Below are 26,401 nucleotides of genomic sequence, written 5' to 3'. Positions count from 1 at the left end.
AGAAAAGTGAACCATAGCTTAAGCAAAATTTGTAATTTTTATTAAAAACCTGGCTAAACTCTGAAGTTTGGTTCATTTGGCATATCTAAAGTCCCTTTTTGAGTGACAAAAACCAGAGAAAAGCTTTCTATGAGGATGAAGATAACTCCCCCAATAAGTTACACCACTCTCCTGGCCAAAAATCACCTTAGCCAGCTGTCTTTCCGAGCGTTTGAGCTCATTGCTTGTAACGTGGAACGTAGAAAGGGTTGCTATTTCTCAGTGCCTAAGTACTTACTTAAGTAAGTGAGAGGGCAGAAAGGACATCTGGAAGAGTAATTTTCATCAAGCAGCATGCCAGATCCAAAACACCTTTCTCTTTCTGTCTTTGGTCATTTACAAAAGAGACCCAAACTATAAGCAATCATTCATTTAAAGCCAAGTTGCTGTTCTTAACAAGTGCAACTCCAGCTGCACTGATGTAGAATAATGATGGTGCTACCCACCCCCCGTAAGTACCTAGAAAAACGGTCCTAACCAATAAAGATCCTCAAACTACAATGGCAAAAATGGGGTACCCTTGAAATACCTAAATTCATTTATTTATGTGCACAAGTAGAAAAAGCCAGCTCTAAGGTTACACAATATAATTGGGAGAGTTGCGTTCACGGGTACTGAGAGGCTCGGACACAGTTCTTTCCCTATTGGAAGAAAGAAAACAAAAGGCTCTCTGAAACCATTTCTGAATTCAAACCGCTGAAGCCGCTGCTCCTCCTCTCCCTGTTTTCCCCTCTGGAACTCCTGACCTCCAGCGATCCTCCCGCCTCGGCTCCCAAGTGCTGCTGTTTCAGGCGTAACCACCGCGCCGGTTTAACCCAGTAAATGTTTGAAATACAGAGAACAGACCCCCCCCAAGGTCACGGATTCCCCGCAGCCGCCGGCCACGCCTCCTAGAGGCCCGGAAGTACTTCCCAACCGGACCGCCCAGCTTTACCGGAAGTGCTCTCTGAAACCCGGGACTCCGCGCCTGCGCAGTTTTGACCCACGCGACTTGGGGGAGGGGCGGGGGTGTGTGCCCTGCAGTGCATCCTGGGAGGGCGGCTGGGCCGCGGGCTTTGTTTCCCGCTGTGGCGTTGCGTGAGATTTACCGACGGTCTTGAGGGGCGTCACGGTTCCGGGGTTCTGGGTCCCGGCTGCCGACGGGGATCCTCCAGCGGCCCGTCCACGCCGCCAGCATGTCCGGGGTGCGCGCCGTGCGCATCAGCATCGAATCGGCCTGCGAGAAGCAGGTCCAGGAGGTGGGCCTGGACGGCACCGAGACCTACCTGCAGCCGCTGTCCATGTCCCAGAACTTGGCGCGTCTGGCGCAGCGGATCGACTTCAGCCAGGGTTCCGGCTCCGAGGAGGAGGAGGCGTCCGGGCCCGAGGGCGACTCGCAGGACTGGGCGGGCGCTGGGTCCAGCGCGGACCAGGACGACGAGGAAGGTGAGGCCGGCGTCTGCTCCCCGAGTCCGCCGAGTCGTGTCCCTGTGTCTCTCCCGCGCTGGGTGGACACAGTGCTGGGAGCCCTTTGAAAATGTCAGCTTCGCGGAATAGTAGTATGCCCAGCGTCGTCTGTGTATTACATCCGAGCATGTGTATTATGCCCAGCGTCGTCCGTTTATTACATCCGAGCAGGTGTATTATGCCCAGCGTCGTCCGTTTATTACATCCGAGCAGGTTAGGGTATAACTCCTATTACTCCTTATCCTTCCGTGGGTCTTCTCGAGCATTTGAGACTGAAGTCTTTAAATAAATGCCTCTTCTTTTTTTTTTTTTAAGACAGTCCCACGGCTAGAGTGCCATGGCATCAGCCCAACTCACAGCAACCTCAAACTCCTGAGTTCCAGTGATCCTCCTGCCTCAGCCTTCCCAGTAGCTGGGGCTACAGGCGCCCGCCACAACTCCGGTCTAATTTTTTCTATTTTTTTAATTTAGTTTTTATTTATTTTTAATTTTTTCTGTTTTTAATAGAGATGGGTCTCCCTGTTGTTCAGGTTGGTCTCAAACTCCTGAGCTCACCTGTCTTGGCCTCCCACAGTACTAGGATTAAGGCATGAGCCATCGCGCCCGGCCAAATACACGCGTTTTTAATAAAGTGTATTGACTGTAGTCCACTCAGTAGTAAAGAGCCCTGTATTGGGGCTCTGCCATCTTACTAGCAGAGAGACTTTGGGAGAGTTACTTTGCTTCCTTGGGCAGTGTGGACGATGACAGCAGCACTACGGGAAATGGAGGTCTGTGTTGACTGGAGTACGAGGTGAAGTCTAACAGATAGGCAGAGGCCAGGTCATGCCGAGCCTGGTTGGCTAGGGGAGAAGCATTTGGCTTTTATGAAGACAGCCGAAAGCTTTTGGAGGGTGGATAGAGACAGGTGACCCTGCTAAAGGTTACTCTGTATGCCATGTAGTAAATGATTTCTAGGGGAAGCAAAACTGCGAGGGAGGAGGCTAATTAGGAGATAGTTAAAGAAACAATACCAGTGGGTTTTGGATTTTCATTATTGTCAGCGATTTAAGAGGGGAAAAAGTTACAATTCTTGATTTAGTTATGCAACAGACCCATTCTAAACGGGAAGGTAAGGATGTCATTTCAAGCCAATGGTGTTAGGACAATTAGGAGCCCATGCCAGGGCTGGATGGTAAATAGTACTTCAAACCTCACAAAAAATTATTTCCATGAGGATCAAATTACCAAGGGAAGAAAATAAAACAAAATGTTGGAAGAAATAAAGAATAATTGTATAACTTCAGCACCATTCTCTCCCTGCTTTTCTTCCCATTCCATCTTCCCTTCTCTCACTCCCTGCTCTCTGCTATCTTTTCTCTTTCTCCGCTCCGCCCCCCCTTCCCTATCTCTAAATAAAATAAACTTATACTTTTATTTTCTAAAAAAAAAAATTGCATAACTGCAGGAGTAGGAGAGACTTTCCTAAGATAGTAAATGCAGGTGTTATTAAAGACTTGGCTCAGTGCCTGTACCTCAGCAGCTAGGGCGCCAGCCACATACACCGGGACTGGCAGGTTCAAACCCAGCCTGGGCCTGCCAAACAACAATGACAACTACAGCAAGAAAATAGCCGGATGTTGTGGCGGGCACCTGTAGTCCCAGCCACTTGGGAGGCTGAGGCAAGAGAATCGCTTAAGCCCAAGAGTTTGAGGTTGCTGTGAGCTATGACGCCACCGCACTCTACTGAGGGTGACATAGTGAGACTCTGTCTCAAAAAAAAAAAATAAAGTTAGCATAAATTTTAAAAGATCTATGAGGACCTGTCTATAATGTCGTAATGATTTAACCTGTGGGAATTATGTATCTTGTATGTCATATTTGTTTTGCAAATGTAGAAATGCCAATTTAATATTAGAGATTGAAGAAGGGGTGGAGGGAATGGGCTAAAAGGTAGCAAGTTGAAGTAAAATCTATTATTTCTCCTTTTAGTATTGTTAAACCTCTAAATGAACTTTCTGTCATCTAGCCAATGTAACTTATACTTACTCTGTATTTCTTTATTTATCTTTTTAGGGCTGGTAAAATTTCAGCCTTCCCTTTGGCCTTGGGACTCAGTGAGGAACAATTTGAGAAGTGCCCTGACAGAGATGTGTGTTCTCTACGATGTGCTTAGTATTGTTAGGGATAAAAAATTTATGACTCTTGATCCCGTCTCTCAGGATGCACTTCCTCCAAAACAGGTATGTGTGAGCTTTAACTGAATAGGACTGTTTCATTTAGTCTCAGGACCATTTTTTGGCTATGTGGGTATTCTCTTTTTCTTTCTTGAAAAATTAAATCTAGATGAAGATTTCAAGACTAACTGGTCTAAAACAAAGCCATAAAACTGCATCTCCTTCATTAGTTTATTATCTGCCTGTGACCCTTGGAAGAGTTAAGTTTCATTAATAATGTAGTATTTTAAAGGTTACTAGATCTTAAATTCTCATAGCCCAGATTCCTAATCTATAATATTCTACACAAAAATGTAGCGATAAAATGGCTTAGGAGTTAGGTAGACCTGGATTCAAATCCTGCCTCTGCCCTCACTAGCCATGTGACCTTAAGCTAGTTATTTTCTCTCTCTCTCTCTTTTTTTTTTTTTTTTTTTTTTGAGACAGAGTCTCACTGTCGCCCTCCATAGAGTACTGTGGCATCACAGCTCACAGCAACCTCAAACTCTTTGGCTGAAGCAATTCTCTTGCCTCAGCCTCCCAAGTAGCTGGGACTATAGACATCCACCACAACACCTGGCTGTTTTTTTGTTGTTGTTATTGTAGCTGTCTTTATTGGTTGTCAGGCCATGGGACAGGTTCGAACCCGCCAGCCCTGGTGTTTGTGGCCGGCACCCTAACCACTGAGCTATAGGCACCGAGCCCAGTTATTTTCTCATAAGTCTCAGTTTCCTCCTCTAATCCCCCCTTCTTTTTTTTAGGGACTGGTTGGAAAAATTAGGCCAAATTATGGAGGATATTGAAAGCTGGGCAGAATTGTTGCTATTTGATAAAGAATATATTCAAAGTTTGAACATTTGAAGGTGATTGAAAGGCAGCAGAAGATAAATTGGTGGCTGCTTAAGAGATTTTTTTTTTTGAGACAGAGTCTAATTATGTCACCCTGGGTAGAGTGCTGTGGCGTCACAGCTCACAGCAACCTCCAACTCTTGGGCTTAAGCAATTCTTTTGCCTCAGCCTCCCAAGTAGTTGGGACCACAGGAGCCCACCACAATGCCCAACTCTTTTTTGGTTGTAGTTGTCATTGTTGTTTGGCAGGCCCAGGCTGGGTTTGAACCCACCAGGTCCAGCTCCAATATATGTGGCTGGTGCTCTAGCCACTAAGCTACAGGCACCGAGCCATTCTTAAGAGGTTTTTAAGGAGAACCAGCACCGAGTTAGTTATGGAGAAGAAGTCTCTATTGTTAGAACCCATTTGTAAATAAAATAGAATTACATAGTAATAGTTTTAAAATCTAGAAACATTGTGCTAGAAGACTTAATAGAGTTTATTAAATCTGTTTCCTTCCTTTAACAAAGAGAAAACTAAGACCCAGAGAGATTTGGGTCTTAGTATGTTAGAGTGCAGTCAAGACAGAGTTAGAGAGCCAAGACTAGAACACCAGCACCTTACTCTAGCCCCACTGCCTTTCCCCTTATTCTGTGCTTTTCCCACAAAAGAGTCTCCAGGAATTTTCTTTTCCTTTTTTTAAGACAGGGTCTCTCTATATCACCCTAGCACATAGTAGAGTGCTATGGTGTCACAGCTCACAGCAACCTCAAACTCTTAGGCTTAGCAATTCTTTTGCCTCAGCCTCCCAAGTAGCCAGGACTACAGGCGCCCACCACAATGCCCAGCTATTTTTTTGTTGCGGTTGTTGTCACTGTTTAGCAGGCCTGGCCGGTTCAAACCCACCAGTACTGGTGTTATATGGCTGTCACCCTAACCACTGAGCAATGGGTGCCGAGCCTCCAGGAATTTTGTTAATATCTTCAGGAACTTCTTTGAATTAGGTTCCCTAATATGATCAAAAGATTATTGTGATGTTTTTATGAAACTTCTTATGTGATTTTTGACTCTCGTATTGCCAGAAAACTTTCTTTTATTAAACTTGGCTTTCTGGAAGTGTATCTGCTTAAGAAATTCATACATAAATTGGTGGCGACTGGATATTTATATGAATATATGACACATAGATTTTGATTTCTGGTCAGGTTTCAAAAAATGATCATGTGAAACACATTTAATACTAATGCATGATTTCAATCTTAATTCCAAAAGCACTTTAATAGCTCATGGTGGTAATACAAGGTGATTTTACAGTTACACTCATTGGAGTGTAATTTATTAATCAAGTCAAATATTATGTGTCAGGCATTGTTCCTGGGTCTTTTGATAGAGTGGTTTCTGTTGTCACATAGGTTATATTCAAGCAGGGATTACAGACTTTAAGATAAGTATAGCAAAGGCTACCAAAGGGCGGCGTTTGTAGCTCAGTGAGTAGGGTGCCGGTCACATACCCCAAGGCAGGCAGGTAGGAACCCGGCCAGGGGCTGCTAAACAGCAATGACAACTGCAACAACAACAAAAACAGCCAGGTGTTGTGGCGGGCACCTGTAGTCCCAGCTACTGGGAGGCTAAGGTAAGAGAATCTCTTAAGCCCAAGAGTTGGAGGTTGCTGTGAGCTGTGACGCCATGGCACTCTTCCGAGGGCAATATAGTGAGACTCTGTCTAAAACAAAGGGGGGGTATCTGTATATGTGGGTGGGGGCAGGAATACATCAGGAGAGAACTGGCAGTGCGTAAGGGACCCCTTCCTACGCTGGGGAAAGTTGATGCAGTGATGAGTAATAGTGACTAGAGCCCGTGGTGCTGTTTCTAGTTTAATGTGAGTCTTTATGTGAGTTGACCAAAGAAAGAGGTTAAGGTTATTATTTTTAAAAAAGCATTAATCTGTGTACTTTCCCTCCTTTTTGTTTTTTTTTTTTCAATTTCTATGTATGTAGTATTCTCTTAAATAGACATAAAAAATATGTAATTTAACGTCACTTAAAAATAATACAGAACTGCAGTTTGGATTATTTTGGATAGAATCCTCAGACGTTGCAGTTGATATCTAAAAAGAAGTCACTTGCTGGAGCAGCACAGATCCTATTGAAGGGGGCGGAAAGACTGACTAAATCAGTTACTGAAAACCAAGAAAACAAGCTACAAAGAGACTTCAATTCTGAGCTTTTGCGATTAAGGCAACACTGGAAACTTAGAAAAGTTGGAGATAAAATTCTTGGAGATCTGAGCTACAGGAGTGCAGGTAAAGATAATTGTTAAAAACAATGGTTTTTGTGTTTAAGTATGTAGGGTTGATTGCGATGTAACACAGCCTTCTATAATACATTATTTCTTAACTGTCACATCTTGAAATTATAATTTTCTGTACAAATAAGACAGACCACTCTTATCATAGCCTTTTAATAAACGGCCTAGTTTCAATTTCAGAACTTTTTAGGTACATTTAATAAAAAGTTCAAAGATGGGGTTTTTGTGCTAACATCCTGCATGATAATTGGCATTTTAGTTAAAAATTAGACAGGACTGGACTCTTCAATCAAAGCCCTACGTGTAACCCTTAAAAAGGGGGCGTGAAAGGAGACAAGAAGGATTTCTATTCTTATTGTTTTGGTTTTTTTTTTGCCCAGTCTAGAGTGCCATGGTGTCAGCCTAGCTCTTAGCAACCTCAAACTGTTGCCCCGGCTAGAATGCTATGGTGTCAGCCCAACTCATAGAAACCTCAAACTCCTCGGTTCAAGCAAACCTCCTGCCTCAGCCTCCTGAGTAGTTGGGACACAGGTGTGTCAGGCATATGCCACCACACCAAGCTGATTTTTTCTGTTTTTAATAGAGACAGGGTCTTGCTCTTGCTCAGGCTGGTCTCAAACCCCTGAGCTCATGAGATCCTCCCATCTCAGCCTCCCTCAGTGCTAGAATTACAGGCATGAGCTACTATGTCCAGTCAGTTACATTGTTTTTTTTTTTTTTTTTTTTGTAGAGACAGAGTCTCACTGTATGGCCCTCGGGTAGAGTGCCGTGGCGTCACACGGCTCACAGCAACCTCTAACTCTTGGGCTTACGCGATTCTCTTGCCTCAGCCTCCCGAGCAGCTGAGACTACAGGCGCGCGCCACAACGCCCGGCTATTTTTCTGTTGCAGTTTGGCTGGGGCTGGGTCCGAACCCGCCACCCTCGGCATATGGGGCCGGCGCCGTACTCACTGTTTTTAATTGCAAGAGGATCTTGAATATCTTCCTTTATAATGCAACAGTTTCGTTTAATTACCTCTCAGATAATTCAATAGGCCAAAGCCACTTACACAAACTTTGGACTGTATAAAAATTTAGGAACTGATTGAGGAAAGGGTGTCATGTGCACTATTTTTCTTTTGTCTTTTATTGCTGGATTCAGAACACTTCACTTGCAACCCATTACAGAGACTGAACTCCAGAGGTATTTTATCCCTAAGGTTTAAATCTGAGGAATTTTTTTCTAAATGTATACTCATTTATATTAAAACTCCATTCGAATAAAACAATTTGGATGGCCTGTGGAGTTCATTTTGTATCAGTAGACTAAAGACATTTTTTAAGGGATTATAAATAACTTCTTTTTTTACTTTCTTTCCTTTCTTTGCTCACCATTTCTCACTGTTTCTCCCTAAACACATATGTTTTTAGTAGGAACGTGGATGTGAATTATTATGTACATAATAATACATGTTAAATTAACGTGTTAACTGTTTCTTACTTTCCTGTTTTTAATAATCCATTAGGATCTCTCTTTCTCCATCATGGTACATTTGAAGTAATAAAGAATACAGATATTGATCTGGATAAAAAGATACCTGAAGATTACTGTCCCCTTGACGTCCAAATTCCTAGTGATTTGGAGGGGTCTGCATATATTAAGGTATTAGTTGAAGTGTTTTTCCAGTTATTTCTTATTACAAGCCCTGAAGCTAATTTGCTAACTATTTTTTTAATGTTTTTATTTTCATATAGGTTTCAATTCAAAAACAGGCTCCAGACATAGGTGATCTTGGTACAGTTAACCTCTTCAAACGACCTTTGCCCAAAACTAAACCAGGTGTAGTTATGTTGCATCCTCTAACTTCTGGTCTTTTCCAAGCTTAACATTTATAAATAAATGAAGATAAATATAGGTAGGGAAAAAAAACAGAAAAAGAGGTATTTTGTTTTTTTTTTGGTTTTTTCTTCGCAAGTATACTCATTTCTTAATAGTTTTGAAATGTACCATTGCATCATGTACGTTAGGTGAGGTCCCCCAGATGCCCCCCCTCCTCCCTCGTCTCTTCTCTTCTACTTTCTGGACTATAGTTATGTTTTGCCATTCGTATGAGTATGTAGGTGATTATATATTGATTTGATAGTAGTATTGAGTACATTGGATACTTTTTTTCCCATTCTTAAGATACTTTACTGAGAAGAATATGTTCCAGCTTCATCCAGGGAAAAATAGGTATTTTGGAGTAAGAACCATTAGAAATATACTGCTAAAATTTGTTAATAAAGGATTAGTAAATAGCTGTGCTTTTTATTTTTTATTTATTTATTTATTTTTTTCAAGACAAAGTCTTGCTCTCTCCAGGAGTAGGGTGCAATGGTGTTATCATAGCTCACTTTAACCGCAAACCCTGGGCTCGGGCAATCCTGCCTCAGCTTCCTAAGTAGGTAGGACTACAGGCGTGTATCACCACACCTGGCTGATTATGCTGTATTTTTGTAGAGATAAGGTCTTCCTATATATTGCCCCAGCTGATCTTGAATTTCTGGCTCCAGTTTGGTCTTCCAAAGTGCTGGGATTACAGATTTGAGATAATAACTTGCTTGGCCCAATTTTTTTTTTTTGAGATAGAGTGTCACTATGTCGCCCTTGGTAGAGTGCCCTGGTGTCACAGCTCACAGCAACCTCAAACTCTTGGCCTTAAGTGATTCTCTTGCCTCAGCCTCCCAAGTAGCTGGGACTACAGGCACCTGCCACAGCGCCTGGCTATTTTTTGTTGTTGTTGTTGTTGTAGTTGTCATTGTTGTTTGGCAGGCCTGGGCCAGGCTCAAACCCACCAGCCCTGGTGTATATGGCTGGGGCCCTAGCCACTGAGCTGCAGGCGCTGAGCCCAATTTTTCTTTTTTTTTTTAAGATTGAACTTATTTACTACTTTTCTATGTATAAAAGAAATGTGATTTATATATTTTTTTAAAGAATATGGTCAGAACTTTTGTTGAATGTATCCAAATCACTGTTTGAGCTAGTTAATGTGTAATATATTAGATAATTAATACATATATCCCTTGTCTTTCAGGTTCCCCACATTGGCAGACAAAATTAGAAGCAGCACAGAATGTTCTCTTGTGTAAAGAAATTTTTGCACAGCTTTCTCGGGAAGCCGTTCAAATTAAATCACAGATCCCTCACATTGTGGTGAAAAACCAGATTATCTCTCAGCCCTTTCCAAGTAAGAGCAGCTAGCCCTTTTGAGACTTATCAACAGGACTGTGTAGTTTGGGGAACAGAAGAAAGAGGGTCATTATTTGGGTGTGTTGAAAGAATGCTAAGAGCAAAGAGGTAATGTGCTATCCATAATGGCAGCCAGGAAAGCGTGTAATGCAGCCTACCCTATTGATTCTATTCTGTGTTCTAATTAGCGTGATTCCTAGATTTTTAAAACAGTATACAGTAGAACTTCCGTAGTTAACCACTTTCCTACATTGACCACCTCCTTAAGTTGTCCTAATTTGCATAGACCAGGCATATACCATATGTACGTATCAGTACAGTAGGCCTCGTTCCTCTGTTAACCACTTCCATGTATTGACCAGTTTGTTACAGTCCCCAGAGTGGTCAACTGATGGAGATTCTACTGTTTATTAAAAATTTGCACTACTGTGGCTATTTAGCAATAGTTGCTTTGAAGTGAGGTGAGATCTTTCAGGGATTCTCTGCCTTATTTAAATGAGTTTAAAAATGTTTACTCAAAACATTTCTAAATTTGTAGAAATGGATTTTAATCATTATTCAGAAGAGTTACTCTCCTGAAGGTCAGTTTATAGTTAGCTGTATACTTGTTTGTACAGCTATAGTTAGTTGTACACTTGTTTGGTATCTGGTCTTACAGAGCAAAAGACACACACTCTTCCATGCTCCCATGTGAACCAGGATAGAATCTTGCCCTAGATCTTCTGAGATCTTACCAAGGAAACAGGCTTTATTTTATTTGTTTATTTTTTTGAGACAGAGTCTTACTCTATCGCCCTGGGTAGAGTGCCATGGTGTCACAGATCACAGCAACCTCAAACTCCTGGGCTTAGGCAATTCTCTCACCTCAGCCTCCCGAGCAGCTGGGACTACAGGCGCCCACCACAACGCCTGGCTATTTTTTTGTTGCAATTCAGCCGGGGCGGTGTTTGAACCTGCCACCCTCGGTATATGGGGCCGGTGCCCTAACCACTGAGCCACAGGCGCTGCCCAGAAACAGGCTTCAGTAGGGCAAGATTCTATCCTGGTTCACCTGGGAGCATGGAAGAGTGTGTGTCTTTTGCTCTGTAAGACCAGATACCAACTCTGTTATTTTAAAGCCAGGCAGAAACAATATATAGATTTTGTCCACCTGTTTTTAGCCATAGCTCAAGGTCAACAGCCATTATTATAGGTCAGCAGAATTTGAATAGTTAAAATACATGGTAGTTTATTATATTCATGAATAGAGTCATTTTGGTATAAAATATTAATCATGAGGTCTGATATTCATGTTCAGAAGTATCTTTTGAGAATGGACTATGATTGTGCTTTATGAAGACAGTTTGTAACCTTTCCATGTTTTAGGTTATTTGCATCTGTCCTCTTTTTATAAATAGGTTTCTCCTCTTTTTATAAATAGGTTTGCAGTTATCTATTTCTTTGTGCCATTCTTCAAATGATAAGAAATCACAAAAATCTGCTACTGAGAAGCAAAGTCCTGAAGACCACCTTTATGTCCTCGAGCATAATTTGCATCTACTGATTAGGGAGGTAATGGAATAAGTGTTTTCTTTGTATTGTTGTGAGCATATTCAGGGCAATGGATATACACAAACTTACCCCCCTGGTAATCCTTGGGGATGAGGGAGTGTATAAGGAAAAATGTGAAAATGTCTTGCCACAGTCTGTGAACTGAATAGTTACCTACTCTACTTACATAATAGGTTATTTACAAATGTGTTTCCACATTGCTTCTTCACCGTTTAGGCTAATTTCAAAAGAATCTCCTGAGAAACTTAATAGGTACATGTTACAGCTTCCCACACACTCCAAAATCTGGTTCAGTTGTGATGGTGCTAGAGTCAGTGTTTTTAAAAAGCTCCTGAGGGCGAATTGATAGGCCGCCAAGTTCAGGAACCTGTAATCCAGGGTATAATAGAATGACTATTTACTGATTGCATGTGTTCTGTTGATGAGATTCAATGAAGAATGTTATTTATATTTTAAAACTTTAAAAAATAACAATTATAGCTTGAGATCCTTGTGGTTCAAAAGCCGAACGATTGGGGGTTTTTATACTCAAGCCTCCCTCGAACAAGAACCTTGTTACTTGTGCACATTACTCATCTGATGTGAAAAAAGAACACATCACAGCTAATAAAGAGAACCCTTTTCTTTACAGACCTGTTATGCGTGACCTAGTAAATGTTAGCATTCATCTCTGCCAAGATCTTTAAAATCTGTTGCCTTCAGTGTTTCCAAGACGTGAGCTGTGTTTGGAATAAATATTGTGTAGTGTTTATTGTGTGGGTATTGGTTATTTAAATGGCTGTTTTTGTTAGTTTCATAAACAGACCTTGAGTTCTGTCATGATGCCTCATCCAGCAAGTGCACCTTTTGGCCACAAGAGAATGAGACTTTCAGGTCCTCAAGCCTTTGATAAAAATGAAATCAATTCATTACAGTCCAGTGAAGGACTTCTGGAAAAAATAATTAAACAAGCAAAGCATATTTTTCTGAGAAGTAGGTAAGGATGAACAAAGTTACTGTTTTTACTTTGAGATTGCAATTAATTTTCCTTTATTATTCCATGTATTTCTATTGATTAACTTTTTTCTCCAGGGAGAGGAAGGTGGCCACAGTGTAGGAGTTTATAGTCGTAGATTGGGTCCTGGCAAGTACGGGGAAGTCTTAGCTCTGATGCTGATCTAACCATGGATTTCTAACGTTGGCACTAAATTCTTCATGTGAAGAAACCCAGCCCTGAGATACTTATTTCTGAATTGATTTACGTTTCTTTTGAAGCTTTCTATATTTTTTGTTTTTGTACACCTTAGGGTTTGGAAGGCACTCTCCCATATGTTAACTTATTTAATCCTTGTTCTTTGGAGTAGGTAATATTAACTTCTTTTTTTTTTTTTTTGAGACAGGGTCTCACTTTGTCACCCGAAGTAGAGTACCGTGGGGTCATAGCTCACAGAAGCGTCAAACTCTTGAGCTCAAGTGATTCTCTTGCCTTATCCTCCTGAGTAACTGGAACTACAGGCACCCACCACAATGCCAGGGTATTTTTAGAGATGAGGTCTCACTCTTGCTCAGGCTGGTCTTGAACTCCTGAGTTCAAGTAATCCACCTGCCTCAGCCTCCGAGAATGCTAGGATTATAGGTGTGAGGTACCGCGCCTGGCCTTTATTAACCGAATTTTTACTGATGAGAAGATTGAGGTTTAGAGAAGTTTATATTATACAACTTGCTCAAAGTTACCTAGCTAAAAAAAGTAGTAAAACCAGGATTTACTTCCAGGTCTGTATAACTACAGCGCTTATTTTCTTTCTTTTATATTGTTTACAAAAGAGCTTGGCGTGATTGGGCAAAAATATATCTTTTTCAGTGCTAAAGGGTGTTGTGTTTATTATTGGAGTTTGATGAAAAGGTCTATTTTTACTTCATTCGTAATTGTACCTTGATAGTACATCAGAATTTCAATGTTGTCATTCAATAAATGATATTTTGTTTTAAATTTTCGGTGGCGCCTGTGGCTCAAAGGGGTAGGGCACCGGCCCCATATGCCGGAGGTGGCGGGTTCAAACCCAGCCCTGGCCAAAAAAAAAAAAAATAAATTTTCAATTTTCTCTTGTTAATATAGTCATGGTTTTATTAGCATGTTACTTTATTATTTTAGAAGGGAAATTTAGATCCTTCAATTTTTAGTAAAAGGAATTGAGAAGACAGAGAAGACAGGATGGTACAGTGAAAGGGCAGGGAACTTAGGATGAAGGATGTGTGTAACCTGCCACATCACTTGCTAGTAACTCTGGACAAGGCACTTAGTGTCTGTGGCCTCCGTTTAGTTATCCATCAGTTGTGGGTATAGGAGTCTGGTCCTAGGATCTTATTAAACAATGTATGCAATGAATCCCCAACAATAAAAAAAAAAAAAATGTATGCAGAAGTTTTTTACAAATAATAAAGTATATTAATATGGTGGGTTACTACTTTCTGTGTGTACATTTTTTCTATGTGTACATTTGAGTGTATTGCTTATCTTGGAAATTTCTGATTGACCATAGTAAATAGTCCCTGAAATAATGAGGGTTATAGAAATAGCTATCTTTAGAACCATTATAAATTTCAGAGTAGTAAGTATAGCCTTGGAAGCAGCAAAGCTTTAAAAAATGTTACTTTACCCCCTGGTTATTGAAATAATGTTCCAATATACAAGAAGTTTAATTTAAAAAAAAAAAAGACCCATCTGTATAGTACCATACGCAGTGAAATCAACTATTAACATGCTAATGAACAGAAAAATTAGCCAGGCGTGGTAGCTTGCACCTATTAGTCCCATATTTAGGGGGTGGGAGGATCACTTGAGCCCAGGTGTTTGAAGTTACTATGAGCTAGGTTGACACCATAGCACTCTAGCCTGGGCAACAGATTGAGACTCTGTCTCAATTAAACAAAAAATGCTAGACCGGGCGTGGTGGCCACGCCTGTAACCCTAACACTGTGGGAGGCCGAGGCAGGTGGATAGTTTGAGGTCTTATATTGTTCAGTTCAAGACCAGCGCAAGCAAAAAGCAAGACTCCATCTCTTCTAAAAAATGGAAAAATTGAGACAAGAGGATGGCTTGAGTCCAAGACTTGGAGGTTGCTGTGAGCTATGATGCGACAGCACTCTACCCCCGGGCAACAGCTTGAGACTCTGTCTTCAAAAAAAAAAAAAAAGGAGCTAACATTTTTCTGTATATGTGGGGTGGAGTGGGTTTTTTTTTTTTTTTAACAAATTATGTCCTCCTGAGTTTGTACCTCACTCAGGAGGACACCACAAAAAAATGAAAATGAAACAAAATTTTATATCCTGTTTTCACTTTGTATTATATTGTATTTTAATCTTTCATTAAGTGCTATTCAAAGAAATTAAATAGCTGTGTAATATTTTATTACATAAATATTTAATGAATTATTTCTCAGTGCTCTGTTGCTAGATTTTTTTCTTTTTAGATATTTTTATTTCTAATTTGTTGATACATGTAATGCTGAGCAGAACATAGTCACTCACAAATCTATTTGTTGTGGGAATTAGGAAGCACTGTCAGGGAAACAAGTCATGGAAAAAGAAGAGAAACTTGCTGGGCACGATGGATTGTGCCTATAATCCCAATACTTTGGGAGTCTGAGGCATAGGGGGTCACTTGAGTCTAGGAATTCAAGACTAGCCTAGGCAATTGAAGAATTGATGAATAAGAAGACTCCAGCCTCTACAAAAAGCAAATTAGCTAGTCACAGTAGCCTGTAGTCCTTACTACTCAGGAGGCTGAGGCAGGAAGATCACTTGAGCTTTACCTGAGGATCACTTGAGTTGAAGGCTGCAGCGAGCTATGATCTCACCTCTGCACTCGAGCCTGGGTGACAGAGTGAGACCCTATCTCTTAAAAATAAAAATTTAAAAAAAAAAAAAAAGAGAAGTTAAGAATGGATTGTAAGAAACCAGTACTGGAGGAGAAGCATGAAAGAGCAATTCCCAAGTCTGTTCATGTCAAAGTTCCTTGTCCCTATTGGCTATTCTCATTGTTTCCCATTTTCTCCAAACTTTTCTTTTCTTTTTGGGTAAGGTGCTAGAATCACTTAATTAGAACGTGAGGGCCTATGATGATATGGCTAATTGACATGATTCATGCTTTGGTTCTAAGCAGTGGCTGTTGACTAGTGTATGTAACATATAAAGGATAGATTACTGGCTTTGGAATTAAATTCCCAGGGTTTTGGTTCTGGAGTTAAACTGCCAGGTCTTATACCCCAGCTTACAGATATGTGATCTTGCGTAAGTTATTTAACACTATTAAGCTTCATTTTCCTCTTCTAAAAGTAGAGATAACAGTAGTGCCTACCTAATGCTGAAGGTTGTTAGTAAGATTAAATAGTTCAGGAAAGCATTTATTACAGTACTTGGTACCTAATGAACGTAATAAACACTAAGTGATTCTTATTTCTCATTTGTATTTATCATATTTTTCTTTCTTGAAGTATAAGGTTTTGATTATTGCCAAAAGCCTCTAGCTTCTCTTGAATATGATTGTAATTCCATTATGGTAATGGGTCTAGGTGTGGATATGTCCCAAGATTTTTCATTACAAGGGATTTGTTACAAGAGATGTTGACACTTATGATTGACTTATATCAGTTAGTACCCTAGAAATGTCCTTCTCACTTGTGTCCTGACCAGCTTTCCTGAGGTGGAAGAAGGCCGGCACCCTTAAAGGAGGATAAGCCCACCATGAGTTGAGATGAGCCAGGGGAGTGTGATGAGAGTATGTTGGAATGTGAGGCTGAGAACCACAGCAGCACAGTGGGAAAGAGGTTCTCAGAAGCACCTCTTCCTTTTTTCTAAAATACATTTTTTTGCCGGACACGGTGGCTCATGCCTATAGTCCCCAGCACTTGGGAGGCCGAGGTGGGTGGATTGCGTGAGCTAACAAGTTCAAGATCAGCCTGAGCCAGAGTGAGACCTCATTTCTAAGAATAGCCGGGCATTGTGGCGGGTGACTATAATCCCAGCCACTTGGGAGGCTGAGGCAAGAGAATCATTTAAGCCCAAGAATTTGAGTTTGCTGTGAGCTGTGACACTATGGTGCTCTATTGAGGGGGAAAACACGAGATTATCTCAAAAAATATATATATAGAGAGAGAGAGTGGTATTTTTAAAAAGTTATCCAATTTTCATGAAGTTGATGAGTAATTTTATAATCCTATGATTTTATATGATGAGTTTTTTAAAAGTTTAACTTCTTTTCTTTAAAAGAACTGCTGCGACCATTGACAGCTTAGCAAGTCGAATTGAGGACCCTCAGATACAGGCTCATTGGTCCAATATCAATGATGTTTACGAATCTAGTGTGAAAGTTTTAATCACATCACAAGGCTATGAACAGATATGCAAGTAAGTGTCAGAAATAAAAGTTATACACTTAATATGTTGCTTATTATGTATTGCTGTTTGCTAAGTTATATTAAGCTTTTGGTTTTTATTTGATAGGATGGCATTACATTCCTGTAAATTATATCAACTGTAGAGTGTTTGTAAGAATGTCTAAAATAGTCTCTAGTAGGTAAATGTTTATTTGAGCTATGGTGAAAAATGAACCCCAGCAAAAAAAACGTTAAAAAATAAATGAACCCCAGCAACGAGCAGAAAGCTACCTCACCTCAGTGTCCAGGTCCACTTCATTTCTGACCTAGTAGCCATGGCAAGTTTAGTGTGCTTGAAATAAGAAGGGCTATTTATATGAGGGCCTGTCTATACTGTCTGTGTCGTGCCTAAAACAGCTGCGTTTTAGCTCTCCTCTCACCTAGTATTGATCCTGGGTCTAACTCAGTTCATATTTATGCCCTTACAACCGAGTTATGGCTGTGTTCTGTGACGGATGCTAGGTTATTTTTGTCCCCAGCATTTATAGAGATGCAGCCTATTTGATTTGCAAATTGGCTGGTAGCCATTAGGGTGTTTGGGGCCACTGTTTGAGCCCCTTTCACATTTACCACCTGATGGCATACAGCTAAGGACCCTTCCTCAGTCTGAGAGTGCTGCTAGTAAACATTTGTCAGGGTCTGGGAGTACTTTTTATTTTGTAAGTATTGCTTTATTTCAAGGCCAGGCACCGTGCTCATGCCTGTAATCTTAGCACTCTTGAGAGACCAAGGCAGGTGGATTGCCTGAGCTCGAGTTCAAGACCAGCCTAGGCAACAGCGAGACCCCACCTCTAAAACTAGCCGGGCATTGTGGCAGCGCCTGTAGTCCTAGCTATTGGGGAGACTGAGGCAAGAGAATCACTTGAGCCCAAGAGTTTGAGGTTGTTGTGAGCTGTGATGTGACAGCACTCTGCTGAGGGTGACAAAGTGAGACTCTGTCTCAAAGAAAAAAAAAGTATTGCTTTATTTCAAACAGACCTAATTAGCCACAATAAGCAAAACAGACTGTGAAACACAAAATCACCATGCTTAGGAGCAGGGGCAGAAAATACATTTATAATGCTGTTTTTTCAATGTGGGTGTTTTAATTCCTTTTTTTAAATGAAAAATAGTAGATAAGTATGCAATTAAATATAAAAGAGTACATTATGGGCGGGAAATCTATCTTAAAACTTCCAGGGAATGATGATGGAATGAAGCTGAATTAGAGAGTTTTCTTCCCCTATACCTAAAGAAAATAATTTGGGTGATTGGGAGGGAAGTAGGTGTTGAATAGAGATGAGGTCATTGGCATGAGTTTTTAATGTTAAGTCTGAGTGATGGGATTTTAGGCTTTCATTATACTGTGGTCTGCTTCTGTTTGTGTTTATAATTTTACATAACAAAAAGAGAGTACAATGGAAAGAAAGAAAAACTTATCAACACTGAATTATTTATATATAGAACTAAGACCAAAACAAGTGGGATTATGGTTAAAGGTTAGTGATGATGTAACCTTGACAGAATCAGAAAGGGAGGAAGATAGAAGTCCATAAGAGAAGTCGCTTAAATCAGTTCAGATTCTTGCACAACTTTCTAGGAAAGTGTTTGCAGCATGTGTGTCATACCCGAACTCTAATTCTTGTGCACAGCTTTGTGTGCTGTTCTGAAACACTGACATATAACTCACATAATAGAATTCATCATTTTGGGGCCAGGCGCAGTGGCTCACGCCTATAATCCTAGCACTCTGTGAGGCCGAGGCAGGTGGATTGTCTGAGCTCAGTAATTCAAGACCAGCCTGAGAAGAGCAAGACCCTGTGTCTAAAAGATAGCCAGGCATCATCTCAGGCGCCTGTAGTTCCAGGTACCAGGGAGACTGAGGCAAAAGAATCGCTTTGAGCCCAAGAGTTTGAGGCTGGTACCCAACCGATCATTTTTGTTGGCACTCTGTCTGGGGTGACAAAGTGTGAGACTCAAAACAAAAACCAAATTCATCATTTTAAAGTGTACCAGATTAATTGGTTTTTAGTGTATTCCCATCTTCACTACCTAATTCCAGAACATTTTTTTATCTCAAAAAGAAACTCACTACGTATTATTAGTCAGATGTAATTTCTGTGGTTTTTTTCCCCTCAATATTTTTCTTAGTAGCTCAACAGGTTTCATGATCAGAACAAAATGGATCAGTCAGGAAAAACTGTATGCAGGAAATGCTTTACAGAGTAGGTCCTTCTTGTGTCAGCCGTTTTAACAGGGCTTAAAATAATATGTGATTATTCTGCAGTCTTCCAAGTTAAAATTATTCCTGTGGTGATAGGTCCAGAAATCCAGACACATGACGTGTAAATAAGTCATTGCTCGATGGCCATCTGTGGTGATTGTTTCTTGTTGACACAGACACAGATCTACCTCATTCTTTTTTACAGCTGTATCGTGTTCCATTTTATGTACCAGGAGTTTTAATCAATCTTAATCTACAAAAACTAGCATTTTTGTTGGGTGTCAGCAAAATAATTTGTCCATGTGCAAGTATTTCTATTTATAGGATAAAGTACTATAAGTGTAATTGCTGGGTCAAAAAATAAGGACATTTAAAATTTTAAATACTACTAAATTTTTCTTCAAAGTGGTTGCCACAGCTGTTTCCACCAGTAGTGAATGATAAGAATTCCTCTTCCTGGGCGGCACCTGTGGCTCAAGGAGTAGGGCACCGGTCCCATATGCCGGAGGTGGCAGGTTCAAACCCAGCCCTGGCCAAAAAAAAATATATATATATATATAAAAAAAAAAAGAATTCCTCTTCCTTCAAACTTCATTTTTTAAAAAAAGATTTAAAAATTTTCAGCAGTTCTGTGTCTTTTGCTTCAAACCTTCTGAGTTTTTATGGGGTTTTTTGAAAAAATAACAAACTTTAATTCATCAAAATTATAATTTTAGTTGGGCACAGTGGTGCACAGCTGCTCAGGAGGCTGAGGATTGCTTGTGCCCAGGAGCTTGAGGCTGCTGTGAGTTACAATCTCGTAGCTCCTGTAGTCCAGCCTGAGCAAGATAGCGAGATTCTCTCTATATTTTTTAAAATAATTATAATTTTATAATAGACAATTAGCAAAACAACTTAGTTCCAGATATTTACTATAAAACAAAGTTATAAGAAATATCAAATGTGGAAAGAGGAAAGATAAAATGCTATTTTTTTCTGCATTTGTTTATGCAGATTATTTGACTTGGGAGAATTTTGAGTTTCTTAAACACATACACTAAAATTTTACAAGTTGTCTTGGAAGGGTGCAGTGATATGTGTGTTATTTATTGGCTATTTTATGAGTTTCTGTATTTGACCTAAGCCAAGAGTGTACATATTCTATATTGTGTATTAATAGAGCGTGCATTATGAAGAGAAGGTAAAACGTTAACAAAAGGTTTTCCTTTTCTGTATGAGAATTTGACCTTTGATTAACTCTGGCTCTATCCCTTGGAAACCTGATAAGGAAAGATGTTATGTACATTACTAAGCAGCATTGCTTATCTCTGATTGGCAAATTGCATCTGGACTGGGAGCAATTTTAAGTAATTGGTGGGGATGCCTTTGAACTTCCCTGGATGGAGCAACTTTTAAAACTGGGCATATCTTGTGGATACCCTGGAAACCATGTCTTTGGGGTTGCTAGAAGAGCTATGGCTCCTATGGGGAAGGAGGTTTCTCTGCTGAGTGAGAGCAGGTCCCACACATGCCAAGCAGAGACCTCATCTTGCTGCTGGCCCTCCCGGCAGGCTGTGGTCCATCTGGGTCTCTGTGCTACTGTGCGGTGAGTTTGATTATGCAGTTGGACCTAGAAGACCCCTTTTCTTCCACATAGATATTTAAGTGTTGTTTTCTTTTTCTTTGATGTTAAGGTTGAATGTTTGTGGCATTGTATAAGATAATTTTGAGCATTTCTAATTTTTCGTCTATGTGTCTATAAAGGTCCATTCAGCTGCAATTGAACATTGGAGTCGAGCAGATCCGGGTTGTACACAGAGATGGAAGAGTAATTACACTCTCTCATCAGGAACAGGAGCTGCAGGATTTTCTTCTGTCTCAGGTAATAGTTCTGGGCTGTAAATCTAAAGCCCCGTTCTCTATCTGCTTAAAAAACAAATTGGTTGGCTGGGAGTGGTAGCTCATGGCCTGTAATCCTAGCACTCTGGGAGGCCGAGGCAGGCGGATTGCCTGATCTCAGGAGTTTGAGACCAGCCTTGAGCTAGAGTGAGATCCTGTTCTAAAAAATAGCAGGGCATTGTGGCAGGCACCTGTAGTCCCAGCTACCAGGGAGGCTGAGGCAAGAGAATCGCGTTAAGCCCAAGAGTTTGAGATTGCTGTGAACTAGGACGCCACGGCACTCTACTGAGGATGACAAAGTGAGACTTTGTCTCAAAAAAAAAAAATTTGTTGCTGGGCATGGTGGCTCATGCCTGTAATCCTAGCACTCTGGAAGGCAGATTGGCTGAACTCAGGAGTTCAAGACCAGCCTGAACAAGGTGAGACTTCATCTCTAAAAATGGAAAAACTGAGGAAAGAGGATCACTTGAGCCCAGGAGTTTGAGGTTGCTGTGAGCTATGACGCCGCAGCATTCTATCAAGGACAGCAAAGTGAGACTATCTCAAAAACAAACAAACCAAATTCTTACAAAGTAGTTAAAATGCAGTAAATTATATAAGAGGAAAACCATGTTTTTCTGCCATCTTATTTAGTTTCTAATGCCCATTTTGCAACCACTTAGTTAATTGAAAATGTAGATAAGAGATCTTAGATTTGTTTTCACTTAGTTTGTGTTTGAGAATAAAGACCAATACTGACCCTACCAAGTTTTTTGTTTGTTTATATTTGCCAAGGTTTACAACATCTCTAGGACCACAGGAGGATGGAAGAGGTTTTTCTGTTGTGTTTTTTTGTTTGTTTGTTTGTTTGTTTTGTTTTGAGACAGAGTCTCACTCTGTTGCCCAAGCTACAGTGCTGTGGTGAAACTCTTGGGTTCAAGTGATCCTCTTGTCTCAGTCTCCCAAGCAGCTGGGACTACGGGTGGCTGCCATAATACCTGGCTGATTTTTATTTCTTTATTTTTTTTCCAGTTTTTGGCCGGGGCCGGGTTTGAACTCGCCACCTCTGGTATATGGGGCCGGTGCTCTACTCCTTTGAGCCACAGGCGCCACCCAATACCTGGCTGATTTTTGTATTTTTAGTAGAGATGGGGTCTTACTTTTTCTCAGGCTGGTCTTGAACTCCTGAGCTCAAGCAGTGCCCCCTCCTTAGCCTCCCAGAGTGCTGGGATTATAGGCGTGAGCTGTTGCACTGGCCAGAGAGTGGAATTGTATTCACTCAGGAAACCAGAGCAGTGGTGCCCAGTGGGTGGAGCGCTGCCACATACACCAAGGCTGGTGGGTTTGAACCCGGCCTGGGCCAGCTAAAACAACGACAAACAACAACAACAACAGAAACAGCCGGGCGTTATGGCAGGCACCTATAGTCCCAGCTGCTTGGGAGGCTGAGGCAAGAGAATGGCTTAAGCCCAAGAGTTTGAGGTTTCTGTGAGCTGTGACGCTATGGCACTCTACCAAGCGTGACATAGTGAGACTGTCTCAGAAAAAGAAAACTAGAGAAAGAGTGCTCAGATCTAAAACTATAATGAACATTATCCGAAACAAGTAGAATATTTTAATCTTAAGCTGTCAGATTAAAATAAAATATTAAGGGCCAGATAGAAAGTAATGGGCTCTTCTGCAGATTTGCCTTGTGATACCAAATTTCTAGACCTTTCTTATCTAACAGTATTTTTTCTACCATCTTCATTGAATCGTAATGATGCACTAAAATACTAAATTATGCAGTCATTGCTATAAAATGCTAATGTAAGATACTTTTTAAAAAAATAATGTGAGATATTTTTCACATAAAATTAAAAAAATACTAACACTCTCCATCCCAGAAGAAATAATTAAATATATTAATCTGATCCTTTGGTGTCAAGTAAATAAAATGTATTTGTAAGGTACAGCAGCTCTTGGCTGATTATATCCAAAATGGTTTTTGTCACCTTAAGCACCACACAAAAATACATTAGAACTCTATTGGTTAGCTCCAGAATCAATGGGAAGTCTAGAGAACAAGGTTTGCACGCGAGTAGGGATCTTCAAAGGAAGCTCAACGATGAGAACCTCAGCCAGGGGAACGGCACTCTTGTTATCCTGGCACCGTGCCTTCACCACTGGTGGCAGAATGCATTCTGATGTCCCTGTGGATCAGTCAGGGTCTTAACAAGCAGCAGGTGGCACACTCAGAAGGATAATTGCAAGAGAGCCTGTTTAATAAACATTAAAGATCTGTTTACCTAAGTTTAAGAGTAGAGGACAGCCACCAGGGGGAGTATGGTGACCCACCGCTACTAGTGGCCAGCTAACCAGGCCACAGGGGCTTGCTTAGTAGCCACCAGTCCTTAGCCAAGGTTCAGGGGAGGGACAGGTTATAGGAACCCTAAAGGGGAAAGTAATGTGGAACTGGCCACCTTGAGAAGACAGCAGCCTTTTATCAGCATAGGCAACCTCACAGGGAGGGTGCCAGGAGAACGAATGCCTGACCTCACTCTCTTGCCTTCCCTCTGGCTGTCCTAGTGGACACCTCCTTCTGCCTGAACCCAGCCTAAAGCCAAAGGATACAGAGGACGTTAATGAGACCATAGGGTTCAGCATCCCAGAGCAGCGAGCAGGGTAGAGAGTGGACTTGCAGAGGCAAATGAAAGACAGCAGCACGTTTGCCACTGTTAGCATTGCTCACATTCAGTGATCCGGGCAGGAGTCTCCAGCTGACCCAAGGTTAGTTAGTGTGCCAGTGCTCAAGTTGCCAGTAGGCAGAGGAACCAGGGTCAGGCAATTAAGTTTCTGCAGTGGGAGATGGAGCCCTGCCCCCGAGTAGTCACACACAGGGGGATTTCTCAGATGTGAGGTAGGGCTGCTGTGTTAGTCAGTGAAAATCCTGACTTGGTGATCATGATGTCAAGTCACTGCAGATATATGCTGCTTGTCAGTGAAATTTCCCTTTTCATTCACAGATGTCACAGCATCAGGTACATGCAGTCCAGCAGTTAGCCAAGGTCATGGGCTGGCAGGTGCTGAGCTTCAGCAATCACATGGGACTTGGACCCATAGAGAGCATTGGCAATGCTTCCGCCATCACTGTGGCCTCCCCGAGTGGTGACTATGCTATTTCAGGTACTTTCTGCTGCTTTCAGTGGGGAGGGAACTTTGGGACTTTGCCTTTAACATTTAGCTTTAATAAATAAATATAGATGGCTTGGCGCAGTGGCTCACACCTGTAATCCCATCACTCTGGGAGGCTGAGGTGGGCAGATCACCTGAGCTCAGGAGTTTCAGACCAGCCTGAGCCAGAGCGAGACCCCCATCTCTAAAAATAGCTGGGCGTTGTGGTGGGCACCTGTAGCTACTTGGAGTAGCTACCTATAGCTACTTGTGGTGGGTACTGTAGCTACTTGGGAGGCTGAGGCAAGAGAATCACTTGAGCCCAAGAGTTGGAGGTTGTGGTGAGCTATGACATCACAGCACTTTACTGAGGGTGACAAAGTGAGACTCTATCTCCAAAATAAATAAATAAATATAGATAAGAAGAATTTATCTGTGCAATAAGTGAGTTAATGTTTTTATTTTACTGTTCTTGTTTTGGACCTTTTTTTGTTTTTTTGTTTTTTTTTTGAGACAAAGTCTTAAGCTGTTGCCCTTGACAAGGTGTGGGTGCCATGGCATCATAGCTCACAACAACCCCTAACTCTTCGGCTCAAGCAATCCTCTTACCTTGGTTTTTCTGTTTTTACTAGAGACAGGGTCTTGCTTTTTGCTTAGGCTGGTCTCAAACTAGTGAGCTCAAGCTTTCCACCCACCTCAGCCTGCCAGAGTGCTAGGATTACAGGCGTGAGTCACTGTGCCCGACCTATTTAATTTTTTTTGAGACAGTCTCAGTCAGTTGCCCTGGGATTGAGTGCTGTGGTGTCCTCATAACTCAAAGCAACTTTGAACTCTTAGGCTCAGATGGTTCTCTTCTTGCCTCACGTAGTCCCAAGTATTCCCAGGTAGTCCCAGATAGCTGGGACTGCAGGTGCCCACACACCTGGCTAGGTTTTCTATTTGTAGAGACAGCCTCATTTTGCTCAAGCTGCTCTTGAACTCCTGAATTCCTGAGCTCAGGTAGGAGTTCCACCACCTCAGACTCCCAGAGTGTTAGGAGTACAGGCGTGAGCCACTGCACCAGCCTGATGTTTTTATACCGAGCATTTATCTAATCATCACCATTAATCAGAGCAACAGATTATTACTTCTTTTCCCAGTAGTTATAAAAAATGTTTAGCTTGATAGCCTGCTTTCCCAGGAGATAGTCTGAAAAAGTGTCATCAGGATTGTTATTCCTACCATTCCAAACCTTTAATTTTAAATGTACTGCTACAAATATGGAAAGAATAAGGTCCGGTTCAAGTAGTAAAAGGATAGAACAGAGAGGAGAGAGTGATGTTTTATTAAGCACCTACTATAAGTGGGCACTTTAACAGGTACTGGCACATACATTATCTAGCTTAAACTTACATTTGGAATGTTTACAGAATTCTTTTCTACTGTCTGCTCTAAATACTTTTTAAAAATACAGTATGAGTCATTTAAGGACGGGGTTACCCTGAGAAATGTGGCTTTGGGCTATTTCAGTGTTGTAGGATTTATCCTTGTTATTTTCTACTTTGGAAAATGAGTGTATTGCTGTTTTCTCCACAGTTCGTAATGGACCTGAAAGTGGCAGCAAGGTTATGGTTCAGTTTCCCCGTAACCAGTGTAAAGACCTTCCAAAAAGTGATGTTTTACAAGATAGTAAATGGAGTCATCTTCGTGGACCATTCAAAGAAGTTCAGTGGAATAAAATGGAAGGTCGAAACTTTGTTTATAAAATGGAGCTGCTTATGTCTGCACTTAGCCCTTGTCTGCTATGATTTTTTTCCAGAACAGTTTCCACATTTTTTTCTAGAGAAGTTTGCAGAAACTTGGACTTGAAATGTATGCTGATCAACTACAAGCACAAGGAAGCAATAACCTCCAAAGGTGTATTGTTTTTAAAAAATAATAATTGGCAAATGTTTACTCAGCATTTTGAAACCTTTCACTTTGTAAGTGACAAGTGCTTTGAAATGCAGAAGTATGTACAGTTTTAGGATACACAGTATGGGGAGATGTAAAATAATACATTTTTTATTTGGTTGAATAAATGTTACTAATTTAAGGGTTTGAATTTGCTTTTTAAAATATTCTTTCTTTGCTGTTGACTTCACATAAGGTGTCGTCCTGTGTTAGCAAGTGAAGTATTTCTTTTTTTTTTTTTTTTTTTTTTTTGTAGAGACAGGGTC

General features: G+C 41.0%; 1 protein-coding gene across 1 annotated transcript; it reads left to right on the top strand.

Annotated features, from left to right (window-relative positions):
• Positions 1-999: 999 nt before the first annotated feature.
• Positions 1,000-26,333, top strand: MED17 (mediator complex subunit 17). The gene is made up of 12 exons (XM_053561420.1): positions 1,000-1,464; positions 3,541-3,707; positions 6,592-6,811; positions 8,323-8,459; positions 8,552-8,636; positions 9,871-10,023; positions 11,446-11,576; positions 12,368-12,552; positions 16,824-16,961; positions 20,937-21,054; positions 24,056-24,215; positions 25,779-26,333. Exons 1-12 carry the CDS (start codon positions 1,215-1,217, stop codon positions 25,988-25,990), a joined length of 1,956 nt encoding a protein of 651 aa, XP_053417395.1. The 5' UTR covers positions 1,000-1,214; the 3' UTR covers positions 25,991-26,333.
• The last annotated feature ends 68 nt before the right edge of the window (positions 26,334-26,401 follow it).

This window comes from Nycticebus coucang, chromosome 14, assembly GCF_027406575.1.
Source record: "Nycticebus coucang isolate mNycCou1 chromosome 14, mNycCou1.pri, whole genome shotgun sequence".
Taxonomy (NCBI): Eukaryota; Metazoa; Chordata; class Mammalia; order Primates; family Lorisidae; genus Nycticebus; species Nycticebus coucang.
Note: the sequence above shows the minus strand (reverse complement) of the source record. Positions and strands in the feature narration are given on the sequence as shown.

What these genes read in the sequence shown, in the direction of transcription:
- MED17 (XM_053561420.1), top strand. Translation starts at nt 1,215, where the DNA reads ATGTCCGGGGTGCGCGCCGTGCGCATCAGCATCGAATCGGCCTGCGAG. An exon ending in TTTGCCCAAAACTAAACCAG is followed by an intron (nt 8,637 to 9,870) that starts GTGTAGTTATGT and finishes CTTGTCTTTCAG; the next exon opens with GTTCCCCACATTGGCAGACA. An exon ending in TATCTCTCAGCCCTTTCCAA is followed by an intron (nt 10,024 to 11,445) that starts GTAAGAGCAGCT and finishes TTTTATAAATAG; the next exon opens with GTTTGCAGTTATCTATTTCT.